Source organism: Chenopodium album, chromosome 4 (assembly GCF_948465745.1).
Source record: "Chenopodium album chromosome 4, dcCheAlbu1.1, whole genome shotgun sequence".
Lineage (NCBI taxonomy): Eukaryota > Viridiplantae > Streptophyta > Magnoliopsida > Caryophyllales > Amaranthaceae > Chenopodium > Chenopodium album.
In genome coordinates this window covers 10349887-10366850 of record NC_137837.1, presented here as the reverse complement: position 1 = coordinate 10366850, position 16964 = coordinate 10349887, and the positions used below count along the sequence as shown (strand labels likewise).

The 16964-nt window shown below is 35.9% G+C and overlaps 2 protein-coding genes across 3 annotated transcripts; both read right to left on the bottom strand.

Moving 5' to 3' along the window:
- Positions 1-395: 395 nt before the first annotated feature.
- On the bottom strand, positions 396-5607 carry LOC145626651 (uncharacterized). Of its 2 annotated transcripts, XR_014111043.1 has the most exons (6): positions 5249-5607; positions 4718-4866; positions 3867-4028; positions 1720-1835; positions 840-979; positions 396-531 (listed from the first exon to the last, which is right to left on the bottom strand). XR_014111043.1 is itself a non-coding variant. In XM_081679119.1 (5 exons), the coding sequence occupies exons 1-5, from the start codon at positions 5454-5456 to the stop codon at positions 958-960; spliced, it is 657 nt and encodes a 218-aa protein (XP_081535245.1). In that variant the 5' UTR covers positions 5457-5607; the 3' UTR covers positions 630-957. The 2 variants fall into 2 exon arrangements, 1 of the variants encoding a protein (XP_081535245.1); XM_081679119.1 differs by lacking the exon at positions 396-531 and having other exon boundaries at positions 630-979.
- Positions 5608-10433: 4826 nt separating this feature from the next.
- LOC145626650 (uncharacterized) lies at positions 10434-12777 on the bottom strand. Its single transcript, XM_081679118.1, has 2 exons — positions 12314-12777; positions 10434-11463 (listed from the first exon to the last, which is right to left on the bottom strand). Exons 1-2 carry the CDS (start codon positions 12655-12657, stop codon positions 10812-10814), a joined length of 996 nt encoding a protein of 331 aa, XP_081535244.1. The 5' UTR covers positions 12658-12777; the 3' UTR covers positions 10434-10811.
- Positions 12778-16964: the final 4187 nt, after the last annotated feature.

The following is a 16964-nucleotide window of genomic DNA, read 5'->3' as shown; positions in this document are numbered from 1 at the left end:
GTCCAGTATCTTAGTCTTCGTAGATACAGAAAAGGTATAGCAGTTAATCTTAAAGCAACCTTTATATCGTATACAAGTAAATGTAAAGTGCCTTCTTGCTTGCTGAATGGAGATTGGATAAGGTGCATGAAAGTAATTTCTTGCAGACGTATATGGTTACTTTTGTTCATTAGGTTTATGTTTCCTTTGCTTAGATTTGTAGATGTAGAAACAAATAAATAGTTACCTGATTATTTTCGATTGCATATTTTAACAACTTCAATTGTAAAGTGTCATACCATGCTTGTTAAAGATATAATTTGTTTGCACAATAGATATTGTGCAACAGTAAATTACAATATATGAAATTGCAGATTCAACAAATTGAATTGAACATCTGAACTGTGGTATGCTTTTAGTATCTATCTTGGAGATAAAATAAAGAGTTATTCTATGAATTACACAATCAACATGTGTAGTCAAGTCTTTCCTCCAACATCACCATAGCACCGAGTATACAAGTTTTCTTTGCATATGCAGAAGTTCCAACGCCTGGAGTTCAAAATTCCCATACCATCAAGAGAAACTTCATCATATAATGCAAGAACTAATCATAAAAAACAAATGAGGTAGCTCTAGAACAAGTAAAATTCATATCTGACAAATTTAACAAATATGGAGAAACATTGGGCAACTAAAAAAAATTACTAGTAAAATTTCAAGAGAGACTTTTTCTCAAAAACTCTTCGGATTCATCAACTATTCAACCCAGAACACAGCAAGTACTTCAGGAATTCAGGCACATCCTTTCTAGACATCCTGAAATTATCATGAAATTCATGTCCTGAATGCGAACATACCTAATTGCAGTGAAACAAGTAATCAAGTCATGTGATTTGTGTTGAGTACTAATTATTTCCTCCAAACACAATGATCAGTAGATGGAGCATTTTTGGAATAATCCTCTCTGCAAGCCAGCTACTTGTCTTTTCCACAGCACCTTCACAAAAGCCATAAATAAAACACAGGTATTACTATGGGATGCATTTCAGTATATTGTTTATGGAATCGTAAAATTCTGCAACAATCTTGCAGCTTGCAAGCAAGGCCACAGATATAACTACAAATATAATTGTTCTCAAAATATGTGACAAGAATTCAACAATGAAGAAACCGTGCATCCAGTTTAGTCTGTGATAGTATAGGGGAGATTCATCCCAAATCTGCAAGATGTGTACTGTGTAGGACTTGGGAAAACTATCCCCATCTCAGGCATTGAGTTCACCTGCTTTGATGTGATTTTGTCTTTTAATTTGATGCTCTCTTATCTTTTCAGATCAAACTTAATTTATTTTTGATAAGAATTTATATATGAAAGCAACAAATGTATCTTAACTTCATGATCTGATCTGATTTCTAATGATCTGATATGATTTTTCTTCCTAGAAATAAACACTTAAAAGCATCAATAGCTGGAATATTTTCATGCATCTGTCTCCCAGAAATGCCCCCCTATTTGGACAAGAAAACCCCAAACCTATATGACTTCAGGGATAGATTTATTATGCTTGTGTAGGATTACAGTATCTCTGGTCTGAAATTCTGAACCCAGAAAAGGATTCTCATCCACAATTCATGCAAAAAACAGTCACAGTCTTGTAAATGAAGGCCGACTGATGAATCTTAATTCAGAAAGAAAAAGAAAAAAAAAAGTGTAAGTGATAGTCGATGAAGAAGCACCTTTTGTATCTCTTTTTGGAACCACATGGACAAAACGCATTCCGACTAATCTGACCAGTCTGAGCCATATTTGATTTAGCACGATCGAGAGGTGTTGAACCCATCAATTTTTGGACCTACACAGAGAAACTGGTCAAAAATCAATAACAACAAACAGAAGTTTAATCAGTTGCAACAAACTATTTATTAAAGTAAGCACAGGTGTGTCTGAACGTGACAGTGTCATATATCCATTAGTTAATATAATACAGATTTGATGGGGACAAAAGTGTAAAATCTTTAGTTCTCAGTTTGCTCGCATCTTGCGATCAGAAAAACTGGTAGGAAGTTGCACAAATAGACAAATCATGTCTACTTAATTTCAGGTCAGAATCGTCAGATCCCAGTTCAAAAATTGTCTAAGCCTAAACCTCTCAATCTTCAGTCTGCAAGATGTCATGTCCATAGAGGTCCCTGAAGTTTCCACCCATACAGGTCCCAGAGATTTGAATAAAATAGCAGAAGTAAAATCAACTGTAGAGAAAGACGCATTGCCTTCCAACACAGTTTCTTGATTCAATAATCATGTTATCACTACTCTACCATTCGGTATTTGAGTCCTTCAACAAGTAATCATGTTGTTACGAATTAACATAGATTAAGCACCAATTATGGACTAAAAAGATGGATTAAGGGAGTAAGAAGGATGATTATTGAAGAACAAGCTATATTTGACTGAAATAATGCAAATTACAGCCTTGCCCATCTTTCGAAAGGAATAACACTACCAAATCTACAAAATAGTCACTTATCACAATATTCAACATGCCTTCCCTCTCACTAATTCTTTTCATTTATTTAGCTAGCTCCCTAGCATTCTGTCCATGCTATGCTAATTATGCTGGACATCCAATACTACCCCTTTCTTATACACATTGCATAACACAAATATGCAGTCTCCGCAATAGATTTAACCAAATCAGTATAGTTGCCTTGGTTGAAACTCTAAATCACCAATGCAGACAGTGGTTGATCAATGTGATGATAGAGAAGAAAAAAAGTTAACTTGAGAAAGAAAAAAGGAAAAATGATACATTTAATTAATAGAAGCTAACGAGTACGATCACTTTAGCTTGTGTTGCTCCTTGCACGCAAGTTATAGTTGGTGTCATATAAGCTAAACTTTCCTAAGAATTTTGCATTAATAACAATGTTTCTGCCACAAGTCAATCATCAAGGTTACCCTATCAATTTCCCTTGATAAGGAACATCCCAAAGAGGTACATGTAACGCTTCATAAGGGGCAGAAGGAGTATCGTTGAAGCATAAAAGACAAGCTACACATTATCAGAAGCAGTTTTGGACACAAATATTCTCACATATTGTATGTGGAGGAGTTCACTCAAATTGGCTACAGACTCAAGTTTTATAAGTACACCCTTAACCATACCAAATTTACAATGGATAGTCAAATCTCAAATTATTTAGTCATATATATACGAAAAAGTAGATTAAAATGTAATTTTATAAGATTTTGTCAAGGTTACCCTATCATTTTCCCTTGGTAACCCTCATGCATGTTCATATGGACAATATATCACTTTTGAAGGTTTGGTAAAACATTTATGATTGACGTGTTAGTAGCTTGAAGTAGCTTAAAGAATAAGATATGTAGTTTGTTTGAGGAAAAGTTCCATCTGTAGAGCATATGGGTGAGAGAATTATGTTGAGTGTTGATAAGAGTAGAGAAAGAAGTTGTAGATTGGGAGAGCACCAAGAAATTGAACATGATTATTATCAATGCAATCCTACTTAAGTAATTTTCCCAAATCTGATTACCAAATTCTTCCTTAAGTTTTAATAACCTTCTTCTAAACTCCCTAAAATCTACTGTTCTAATGAGAATAGCTAAGCACCTAAGAGTCATCTTGATTCATAGCCGTTATATAAATTATCAACTGTATATGTCAGGAAGATCGTTTCACAACATTCATGTAATCAAAATTATGATTTTCTATGTTCTCCAACTATTCATGTCATGCACATTGTAAATCAAACACTGAATATTCAAGGTTTCAAGAAAATGCTAATGGCTAAAGAAGGATCAATGAATAGATAAAAACAAAAATTTAGGAAAAACAAAAAGTGACAGAGGAAGGAAACAATACCTCGGCCATGCTCTTTGGCATTGGTTTTCCCTCTTCCTTTAACTTCTGTAGTTTATACTGAGCTTCTTTAGCCCACGTATATTTTGCCAAAGTATTTTCAACATCAGCTATCGTACACTTGCACTGCTTTGCTGCTTCTTGTTTTTGACTGATTTGAAGATTCTACAATCAGTGGAAAAACATAGCAAAGACTCAATCAAAACATAACTTGAGATATGAGGCTTAAAGTTCCATGCACAAAGAAAGACAATAATAAAGACAATAGGAGGGTTTTGGGACCAAAACTCAAGGATCATAAAAGAGTAGAACTTCTCCAAGTAGCTACTAAACATCTTGATACTCCCTGCCCTCCCAAAGACGCGCCAGAGAAGAGAAACTTGACCATTAAACCATCGGTTAGGATTTTACTTCATAAAAAAATTCCAAGGAATGAGATGATCCAGTTGAAGTACCAACTACATAAAGAATACTGTGATGCACGTTGGAATAAGTACAGTAGGCCTATCCAGCAAGTCTAAATTTTCAATTTCCAACAGCAGATCTACATACAGAACAAAGAAAGAAATTCACTCATTCCTTTAACATTATATTAGTATACTAAAAAAAAACTCTATACATTCAAGAAGTCACCACATTGTCCCAAACTTAACAATATGGCATGATTTAACTAAAGACACTCTAAAATAGTTTCGCCTTGAGCACACACTTCCCCGTCAGCATAATTAAGGTAGGGGTACAGCTACTTATTGAAGATGTGAAGAGATTTACTGCAAATCCCAAAACTGTATATGTAACTATTCTCTGAATGAGGGTGTAGATATATAAATTATACAAGTAATTGTATCTCTCACCTCTCCATTTGGATCAAAGTTGGCAAGATATCGAAGAATTGCTTCCTGCTTCTCAAAAGCATCAGCAAACGTCGCTTCACTGCTCCGACCAACTACATACTGCTTCAAAGATCCCAACTTCCTCGCCTTACCCAACTCATCAGCAAAACCTTCAGTGAGCAAATGAAAGTACACAAGATAATCAAACTCTCTGTCAAACATACAAGTAGCATAATGTGACTTTCAGCTGCAAATAGTAGCAATCAAGCAATGTAGCATGATACAAAGATGAATCCCCATAACCCCCCAACACCCTCATTGCCCGTTTGGTAGGCAATAATAAATCAACACGACGACAATGCATTTATAGGATCATTTTGTTCAGATTGTTTCGTTACAATGTTCAAAAGAAATGCTTGCTTGACCATACCAATATAACAATTTATTTCATTAATTTGTGTCAAAAATACTTGAAAAAAAAGTATAAAAATAGAAAATTGAAGAAATTGAAGAAGACCCATATCATAAAAATGGAAGGAATTAGGAAATTACTGTAAAGGGTGAATTTATTTTCGGTAGAAACCGAATCAGAGGTGGGTTTTTTGCCGGTGAAAACCCCTTTAATCGAGTCCATCCATGAGCCATCAAGGTGCGACGTGGCATAAATCGAACGGTACTGTGATGGAGTTTGGTGACAGTGAAGGTGAGAGAAGAAGAAAGAGGAGTTGTTTCGAATGGTACCCAGAATTCTGTGCGCCATTTTTGGATTATGATGAAGGGTTTTTGCTGTTCTTTCTTTTGTTAGTTAGGGTTTAAGATCAATTGGGGGTTTTGCTAATTGCAATTTGAAATTCCAAGCCAATTTTTTTTTTGTTTTTTTTTTTTTTTTTTAAAGCAAGGTCGAAAATCAAATCGTTATATCAAGCTCCGTCAAGCTTTGAAAATTTGGAAAACTTTGAAGGGATAAATTCATAGGTATGTGTTCAATATTAGATTTCTTTTTCCATCTAGTCTAGCATCTAATGACCTAAATAGCAACGGTGTAACCCACACGTTTAACATGAACACAATTAAATAAAAAACACACTTCACTAATACGACTAATATCATCATAAAAGTAATAGATTGGGACGGCCCCTCCTTGCTTCTCTTTAATTGGTGATAGATTGGGACAACCCCTCCTTGCTTCTCTTTAATTGCTCGGGCCACACATCCAAAAATGACATTGATGAACATCGTCCGCAAAGCTAACTCCACACCATAGCATGAAGTGAGCTGATGTTAGTTATTTAAGTGCACTTTCTTAAGTAAGGTAATTATGCTAACACCACTTGTTCCAAAAATGTAAAAGTTCTTCACAATGACATAATATAATAAAAGACATAGAATACATAGAATATATATATATATATATATATATATATATATATATATATATATATATATATATATATATATATATATATATATATATATATATATATATATATATATATATAAAGGGGAGTTTTTTCCGGAGTTTTTAGAGAGCCACGTAGGATCTAATTTTCTCAGCGCGTCATGTAGGATTATAAATCTTAGTAGTAGCCAATTAAATAAGAGATTATTAATTTCTTTTAGAATTAAATAATTTAAATGTCATGTAAGCAAAATTGGCGAATGAGATTTTTTAAGTTTAAATTAATTAAATATTATATATTATCTTTTAATATTAGGAATTTTATCTAACTATATAACAAATTTTAGGCTCATAAATAAAATAAAAATAAAAATAAAAACATTTTTAAAAAAAATCAAAAAAATCGTGCATCGCACGGGCTTCATCTAGTATTTTAATAATTTAGATTTTTTTTACAGCGACACATGCAGGGCCGACCCGGAGGGGTAAGCCTTGAGTGTGACCGCCTAGGGCCCACGTTAGAAAGGAGCCCAAAAAAATTAAAAAAATCATTTTGCAAAGCAGTAGAATTTTACTCTGTAGTTTAAAGCTACTTTTTAAAAAAATAATTACTGCATTTAGTTAGCAATTAACATTAAATTACTTAGATGTCAATTAGGTGGAGATAACAATGCAATATAAATATATAACGGTTTCTATTTTGCTCCAAAATATTGATCTTTTCAATTACACCAATCTCATTTATTCAATTACCGAAATATTATGCAAAGTTATTACTCCAATATTGTGTATAGAGACTTACTATTCAAATAATATAAGCTATATTTTCATTGTCTTATATTTAAAGGTATTGCGTGTAAAAAAACTTGTTACATAAGGGGCCCATTTCTTACATCAATGCCTAGGGCCCATAAATTTCCGGGAACGGGGGCTGGACATATGTGTTGCACACGCTAAAATGAATAGTCATATTTCGTTACCGAAAAATCCAAATTTATATCTGTGCTAAACATTTAGCACATAAAAAATTTTGTAATAAAATAGTTTCAAAGTCTCTACCTAGACAAATAAACAATGGTTTTCCATATAAAAGTTCTGACATGTCAACTTGCATAAACAAACAAAGTAACGGCTCATAGTAACGTTATTCTTTGCTCCGTCACTGCTTATCCACAATAACTCAAGTTGAGTTAAGCTTTTACCCCCCTCTAAAATTATCTTCTCAGCTTCGTCAAGAGAGAGAAACTGATAACATACTCAAAATCATGAGAGAGAAACAGAAAAGAAACTCGATAAATTTGTCCATGAAGTGAGTATTTGGTGGGATCTACTCTCTGTTACATGGACTCGGCAAAAATCATCACATACTCGTGTCGACACGACACGACACAGACACCGGTGCGAAATTCTGATCCGACTCACCTGATTGCACTCAGATTCGACAGTTTTAGTTAACAACTTGAGCTTCATGTTCTTGAAGCTTCAAAAATGGCAGCAAGCTTGAGCAAAAAGACCGTTCAAATTTACTCCATTTAAGAGAAGAGAGAGGGTATAGGAGAGAGGAGAGAGAAATCAGAAATTTTATGGCTGAAATTAAATGTTTGACTGACATTAGACCCCCAAATAACTTTTTTTTTTCTTTACTGTGTGGACCCACACTCCACTATCTCAATTCAATTTTTTATTTTTACAGGGCGTTTGGCAAGAGGGATAGGGATAATGAGAATAAGATTGTAGGATAAGGATAAAGAATTATTAGGTGGGATAAGGATAATAATTATGCTATCCATTGTTTGGAATGAGTTGGGTATTAAATTGGGATAAGTAGTAAATTTACTTAACTATCCTTACTAACTAAACATGGGCAACGGGCCGTGCCGCGGTGGCGGTCGTGCCGTGCCGTGCCAGAAGTTGGCACCCCCCAGCCCACGGCACGGCACGGCCCACGTGCCTTGCGGGCCGTGCCGCGGGCCAAACCGTGCCATTTTAATTTATTTTTTTTTAAATATAATATATATATATATATATATATATATATATATATATATATATATATATATATATATATATTCAGTACAACTTAATTTTATATAAATAATGTGATTAATTTATGTTTATGTTAATGTTAATATGTTTTGTTTTTGATTTTTTGAACAACTTTATTTTAATTTGGGTTATATAAATTATTTATCTAATTATGTTTAAGTGTATATAAACAAATAAAAACAATTTTATTAATTTAGCAATTAACAACAATGCATATAATAAAAAAAAATACGAGTGCGATAATCTGAAAACACAAAAAATTGAAGTATAACTTATTTTATTTTATTATATGCCAGTAGCCGATACGATAAATCAATAATACAAAAAATTAATGATAATTAAAAATCGTACGTGCCTTACGGGCCTCGTGCCGTGCCCGGTCGTGCCACGTGCCGGCCCACGTGCCAGCCGTCGTGCCTCGTACCGTGCCCGTGCCGGATCCCAGAATTTTGTTCACGGCACGGCCCACAGGTGGGCCGCCGTGCCGTGTTGGAGACCGTGCCGGGCCCGTGCCGCCCACGTGCCGGCACGGCCCGTGCCCATCTTTATTACTAACTTTTCTCCTCTCTCTTTTTCCTTCCCTTTCATTAAAGGTAAAATTGTCTTTTACCTTTTAATTTTTATCCCCAACCCTTATACTTCCCCCCCCCCCTGTTATGGAAATAGAGGGATAAACCTCTATTTAGTCCTCATCCCTTTCCTATGGGATAACTTGTATCCCCTCAAACAAACAAGGGATAATGGGACATGAGGGATTTTAAATCCTTATCCCATCAATAATCCCCCCAAACAAACATGCTAATAATGTACTCCCTCATTCACTAATTGTAATACTTGTATTCATTGTGTCCGATTACACTAAGAGTATTTCATTTTTTGTTCACTATTGATAAAAACATATAAAATTATAAAACTATAATTTTTTTGCAAACATTGAAAATGTCGTGTCCCCGCACCCGTGTCCAAATATAGGACAGAGTCCCCGTGTCTTAAAATTTTGAAAATTGACGAATTGGACACTCGGACACGTGTCCGTGTTCGACACACGTACCCAAGTCCATCTACTTCTCTTTTGTATTGGAGTGGGTATTGTTTAATAGATGTTGAGTGCCATATTTCCTAGCCTCCATGCTCTAAGTGGGCGAGCAATTGTATAGCCTTAATAAGCCTTATGTCTGGTTGGGTGTTCAAAAGAATTTCTTTTTACCCCTAAGCTTTGCATAAATGGCTACATACCTTGCATTATAATCTTTTCGAAAGACCAAACTTAAAATCGTTACACATTTGTGCAACTAGATCTAGATGACTTGCTATCTTTATCCTTGTTTTTAAACAATTCCTTCAATAACACAGAGTATTTTGATGTCTAACGTAATAGGTATCAACCTTGATATCACGCATGGTAGATTCGTCCATCCACCAATCTACAACTTTGGTCACGATCCCCCTTCTTGAGATGGCAAATGGCTCATGCAATCATGCCTTCTTGGAAATGGAACAACACAATAAAACTTGTTTGAACCCATGGTGTGCTTCATGGCTCGTCGCCTCGTTCTACATGGGATTGTTTAAGCTATCCACTATCGAACTTAAGTGTTGTTGATTAAACCATCTTAGAGCAAGTTCGATATAATGAATCCCAACTAATTGAAGTTATCATCAAAAAGCTATTACCAGATGACGAAAATTCCAATTCCAAGCATGACCCAACAAATAGTTTATGTAAGAAATCTGGTCTGAACTATCAAAGGGGATACACTAATGCCATGTATACACAAAAAAGCTATGTATAAGCATCATGACAATTACAAACTTTAGCTGTATTCTGTGTGAAATGATCCCTGCAATTTCGTACTCGAGGGAATTTTTGATGTATTGGTCATATTAGGGAGCAGTAAAATGGGGGACTACTCAGAATTCTTTAACCTTCCTGGAAAAATCATGCACAAATGTTTCCTTATTACTGAAAAGCGCCTCAAATGTGAAGTCAAGGCTAACAAAACATTCACAGAGTAACAGATATACGACGATCATTCCAATGGCAACACTAGAGCACCTGTAACATTTGAAAGGGTAATATTCCAAAATTTCAACATAGAGCAACATCTACGAGAAGTTTGTAATTAAAGGGAATAGACTGCATGCCATACAGTGACCTTCAAGATCTAAATATAAACAGGTTAAAAACCATGAAACCCATCTACATTTACAGCGTCAAAACAAGCCATGAAACATATGAGCTTGTAAATGTCATTCTGCAAAGTGAAGTATAGCAAAAGGGACACATGAATATGAAAATCAAATTTCAATATATGAATCAAATATTTGTTTAAATTAATTGTACAATCTACAAAAAATTACACATAACTTACAGTAAGTGAAAAATGAAAATTACTGCACAGCCACCAGAATTTCCAGTTCTTATTCTGAAAACAAGGTGCAGCACCGAAAGAGAAAAAACTAGCTCCTTGTGTTTGGAGAGTTGCTAGTCAGCTTAAAGTACATATCTTCGTGAGATAATGCACAGAGAGCATCCTGTCATTTTAATGGATCCCCCAGATTTCAATAACATACTTAAATACACCAGAACCCCAAAGGACCTCATTTTCCAATCAGATGACAAAAAGTACCATACGCTATAAGCTTTTGTGATTTTGCCTATCAAACTATTTAAGCTTTCACTCGCCGAAACTCAAACCAAATTTCATAATGATTGAAAAGCAGACTATCATGTGTGTGCTTTCCCACATACTCGAGCCCTAAGCTTGAAAGTCTCTTTGTACACTCATCTCCACCTAAACGAGAACAGAATTTTACATTGTGGGAGACAAAAATTCGGCCATCTGGCTTTAATTTAGATGCTAACCGTTCCAACCCAACCCAAACAAGTTTATCAGGCATATGCAGGAAAACTGCACTAGCATATATCAGATCATATGTAACCTCAGATCCAAATCTGCTAAAATCCATGTCTTCACCTTTTACAATAATAGGGCGCTTGTGCAACAGACCCTGAGATGGAAGCTCATATCTAAAAGCCGCCATAAGAGACAACTCGTCTCTCTCAAGACAGTGAAAGTGCTCAGGTTTCAAGTACCGAATGAAGTGCAATCCCACTCGAAGTGTCCCACATCCAATCTCAAGAACCTGAGCATCAGGGCTAAGGTGAGCAGACTCCGCAAGGAATTCAAACACATCTCTGCCCCCAGCCCATGGCTCACCATAGTTACTATGATGCTCTTCAACGAGGAGCTCGCCAGGGCAGGGTAGAGCAGTGTGGTTATTGGCCTCATCACCTTCATAATGAGATATACCCTTGTACCTGAAGCATATAAAGCGGTTTGTTTGAATTTTTAACTACTTAAATAGATACAGAATATAATTGCTGACATTATGACAAAAAGAAAGCAAAGCAAATTCTAAAAACACCCACATCCTCTGCTAGAGAGCTTCATGACTGACCAAACATTATACGCTCAAACCATTAAAGAGGACTAATGCATTCAATCGAACACGAGGCGACAAGCAGCATAACATAAGTTTATTGCTCAGGACAAAAATTTCTAGAAGGTAGTCCTTGCACTATATGAATGATCACACTATCAGCTTGTACTAGTCCATTCCTAACAAAGTTACATGTAACTCCATTCTCATTACCGCGCATCAATCAGACCGTGAATGCTCTTAGTTTCCGGCCATTATAACTCAACCAATAATGAGATTAGCTATGCAAGGAACAGTAATTATAAATTACAAACAACATAACATGATCACTGATCTCGGTGATCACACAATGTAGCCAAGAAACATAATCATTAGTTTCAATAACCCTTCACAACCACTCAAAACATGTTTATATTGCAAATCATAAGCCTAAACCTTGATAATTGCACAAAAATCTGGCATCTTAACAGCAACCAAAAATCACTCAAATTTGATATTACACCTACTATATTAGATAGTTTAAGTCTCGGGGGTGTAACCCGAGACATCAGATCAAATCCCGTCTACATCACTGTCCTTTGCAACTCCCCATCCCCAAACAAAACACTCAATTTTGAACTTGAAGAAGCAAATATGATCCAGCATTACCTCAAAAAATTCTAATAACTTCATAAATTCAATCAAATAAACCAAAAGCCTAAATCAAATTAAGAGAAAAGGGGGCATACTGTCGGAGATCTTCAAGCTGTTGAACCCTAGTACGAGGATTAATCCCTTTACGCAAAACATTATCCTTCATATGCAACCCATTAATTCGGATCTGATCTCGAACCCAATCAATATCTTCCGTTGATGTTGAAACCCTTTCCTCGGATTTTCCAGAAGATTCGGGAAATGTTTCGGTGATAGCAGGGGAAGAAGGGCAAGAGCAAGTGGAGGAGAGAGAAGAAAGCAAGAAGAAGAGAAAAATGGCGGCAGTAGAAAGAGCAAGAACTAGGACTGGTACTGTGATTACAACCCCTTTTTGATGTGAGGTTGAAGATGAAGATGAAGATGATGAGAGTAGCCCCATTTTTGTTTCTGGGTTCTGGGTTTGTTTCAAGTGTTGGGAGGGAGTTCTTGTGATGTTCTGTTCTATAGGGGATGACTCAAATCTAGAGGGGTTCGCGGTTCGGTTTGATGAATTGACGTGGTTTGGTCTCGAGGCACTTTTATAGATCAAACAACACTGTAAATTTGAAAATACGATTGGATGAGTGTGGTTCAGTCGTAATGTTCAACATATTATGTCAATCATAGGGGTGATGGTGTCTTTTCATTCAATAAGTCAAAAATAGTAAAGTCATTGGACATGTATTGACGTGTTTAGAGTGTCAGCTACTAACCTACTATGCACTATTGTGTTTGATGGCGTTAACAACAAACATAAAACATCCGTTGGGAACTATTGATGATCATGCTGATCAGGTCACTGAAGAAACAGAATGCTCAAGTCAAGCTGAAGAAATGGAACAAGCTGAAACTGCTGAGTAGTTATGCTGAGCTGTAATAATTCTCTAGAAAGCTCTAATGTCTGTAACTGAATTCTGATATTAGATATTTTCTATTAAGAAAGTTGTTAGAAGATATTTTCTGATATTCTTGTATAAATAGCAGCTACAATATACAAGCTGTAATTTGTAATTTCATTTTTCTTCAATCAATGAAAAATGAGTTCTGATTTTGCTCTCTAAAATTTTCATACTCAAAATCTCATCATGGTATCAGAGCCAGCGTGACACAAAGGTCACGGGTTTGAATCTCATCCACCCCCCACTTTCAAGTGGAATATTAAGCGCTGGGTATGAGGAGAGCCCATGTTGCATCCACACTTCTAGCCCAAACGGGCTCTCGTGTGAGGGGGCGTGATAGAGTATAAAACATATTCCTGGGCCTCAACCATCAGCTTAAGCTTTTGGTTGAGATGGTCCATTAACATGGTATCAGAGCAGAGATCTTGAGATCCTGCTAAATTTTTCCGCAATTTTTTGATTCAATCAAACATTGAACACTGAGAATATTACTGTTTCATTGATTTTTCCAGATTTCTGATTTGATTTTTCAGATTTCTATATTTCTTTCGATTAATTCAGTACATTTTGTTGATAATCTCGAGTTTTTTGAGTTCAATTTGCTAAGAAATGGCTGGAACAGAAAATCATACAAATATTCAAAATCCAACTCAAGATCCTGGATCAGTCTACTACATTCATCCGAGTGAAAATCCAACTGTTTCACTTGTTTCAGAGAAGTTCAATGGAGAAAACTATCAAGATTGGAAGAGAGGAATGATTCTAGCTTTTTCTATGAAGAACAAGATGGCTTTCATTGATGGTAGCTTGCCAAAACCAGGTGATACAGATCCTTTGTTTAATGCCTGGAGTAGATGCAATAATATGATAATTTCATATATTCTGAGATCTCTAGATAATACTTTAGTTAATAGTGTTATCTTCTTTTCTACTGCTGCTGAGATCTGGAAGGATCTTGAGGATAGATATTCAGTAATTTCTAGACCACAAATTTACTCATTACAGCAAACTTTGAGTCAGTTAGAACAAGGTCCGGCTTCAATTGCTGAATTTTTCACAAGGATCAAAGGAATTTGGGATCAGATCAATGCTGCTAATCCTATTCCTACTTGTAGTTGTTCTAGATGCACCTGTAATTTGAGTCAGAAATTTTTGAAGTCACAGCAGGATGAGAGGTTAATTCAATTTCTTATGAAATTAGATGCTAAGCATGCTGGAGTAAGAACAAACATACTAATGATGAATCCCTTGCATAGTATGTCTATTGCTTACAATCTGTTGATCCAAGATGAAAGCCAAAAACAGATTACAGATGGTCCTAGTAAGCTGCCTGGTATGGCATTTGCAACTGCAGAAGATAGAAGGGGAGGTTACAGCAAGTCTTACTCGTCTTCTGTAAGAGCACCATTGTTTTGTGAGCACTGTAAGCTAAACAATCATACTATTGATAAGTGCTGGAAGTTGCATGGATATCCTCCTAGGCCAGGGTACAACAAGAATAAAGGCAAGAGAGTTGCTGCTGTAGCATGTGGTGACCAGCCTGATGATGATGATTACAGTAACTGTTTTACAAAGGAGCAGTATGAGAAGTTAATGAGCTTGTTGCAGCAGGACAAACAAGACACTACTAAACAATTCACTGGAATGGCCAATATGGCAGGTAATTGCTTAATTACTTGCCTAAATTCAAAGTGGATTATAGATAGTGGAGCAACTGATCATATATGTTAAAATTTGAGTCTCTTTGATTCATATGATGTGTTTAACAAGTATCCAAGCTCAATAACTGTGGCTAATGGTAAAAAAGTTGAGGTTAAGCATATAGGCACAGTTAAGTTTGAAAATGGTATTGTGCTTAAGAATGTGCTGCATGTTCCTGAGTTATGTTTTAATCTGATTTCTACACATAGAATCTGTAAAGACATGGATTGTGACATTGTCTTTACACATGACAAATGTTTGATCCAGGATCACTCCAAGAAAACTTCACTGGTTCTTGGTAATTTGGATTCTGGACTGTATGCATTGTCAAATGGAGATTTGAAGAGGAGTGAGTGTAATGTCACTTCAATAAACATGGCAGTATCAGATGAAGCTAAACTTCTTCATTTGAGACTTGGTCATTTTCCTTTTAGTAAACTGAGTCATTTAGATTCAAGGTTTACAAATAAACTTTGTAATGACAGTATTTGTCAAATTTGTCCAAAGGCAAGGCAAGTTAGAAAGTCTTTTCCTAAGGAAAGTGTTAAGAGTATTGAATGTTTTGATCTCTTACATGTAGATACTTGGGGTCCTTACAAGTTGCAGACCTATGATTATTGTTCTTATTTCTTGACTGTTGTTGATGATATGTCAAGACACAATTGGACATTTCTTATGAGAAATAAATCAGATTGTGTTGATATTTTGGAGTTTTTTATTACTTTTATTCACACACAATTTGGAGTGCTTGTTAAGTCTTTAAGAACTGATAATGCCAAGGAGCTATGTGAGGGAAGAATATTATCAGTCTATGAGAAGTTTGGGATTTTTCATCAAAGGAGTTGTGTGGATACCCCTCAGCAAAATGGAGTAGTTGAAAGGAAACATAGGCATCTTTTGGAAACAGCAAGAGCCTTGTTCTTTAAGTCCAAAGTTCCTGCAAAATATTGGGGTGAATGTTTGCTTTCTGCAACACACTTGATCAACAGGATGCCACTATCCTGTCTTGCCTATGTTTCTCCCTTTGAGAAGATTCATTGAGTCCCAGCTAGTATTGAACATTTAAGGGTTTTTGGCTGCCTGTGTTATGCTGCTACACTGAAAAACAACAGAACCAAGTTTGATCCTAGATCAACACCTTGTGTATTACTTGGCTATCCTACTGGACAGAAGGCATACAAATTGCTTGACCTGGAAACTAATAAAGTTTTTGTTTCAAGGGATATCATCTTTCATGAAAGACATTTTCCTTTTCATCTTTCATCACAAAAACACAAACCAGATCCTATCTTTCTCCCAGCTGAAACACCCTTTACCTTTGATTTTGAATCTAACCTTCCTGATATTTTTGTCCTATTCCCAGAACAGAACAACATTCCCCAACCAGTTCCTAACCAAACTACACAAACTCAAACCCAAACACAACCTGACCAAACACATACAGACACACATTTACATACACCACCCCAAACACAATCCCAAACACAAATCCAGCCTCAATTACCCCAACCTGATAGACATTCAACCAGACCCCATAAAAAACCAGCCTGGATGATTGACTATGTGTGTGTTATAGAAACTTCTTCTTCTCATTGGTGTAATGTCATTACTTATGAAGAATTTCCAGCTCCTTTGAAGTCTCTTATTGCTCAAACTTCTAGTTTCTCAAAACTTGCTACTTATTTTGAGGCATCTCAGCATCCAGAGTGGATTGAGGCTATGAATAAAGAGTTGGAAGCACTTTCTGCTAACAATACCTGGGAAGTTACATCCTTGCCTAAGGGTAAAAAGGCTATAGGGTGTAAGTGGGTTTATAAAGTCAAGCTGAAGAAGGATGGGACACTTGAAAGGTATAAAGCTAGGCTGGTAGCTAAAGGCTTTACACAGAAGTATGGTGTAGATTATGATGAGACCTTCTCACCAGTTGTTAAAATGGCAACTATAAGGTGTTTACTTGCTGTTGCTGTTGGAAATAAATGGCCTTTGTTTCAGCTAGACATCAATAATGCATTCTTACATGGTTTTCTTAATGAGGAAGTTTATATGAAAATGCCTCAAGGTGTGCCAAATCCAGAAAACTTGGTGTGTAAACTGGTTAAGTCTTTGG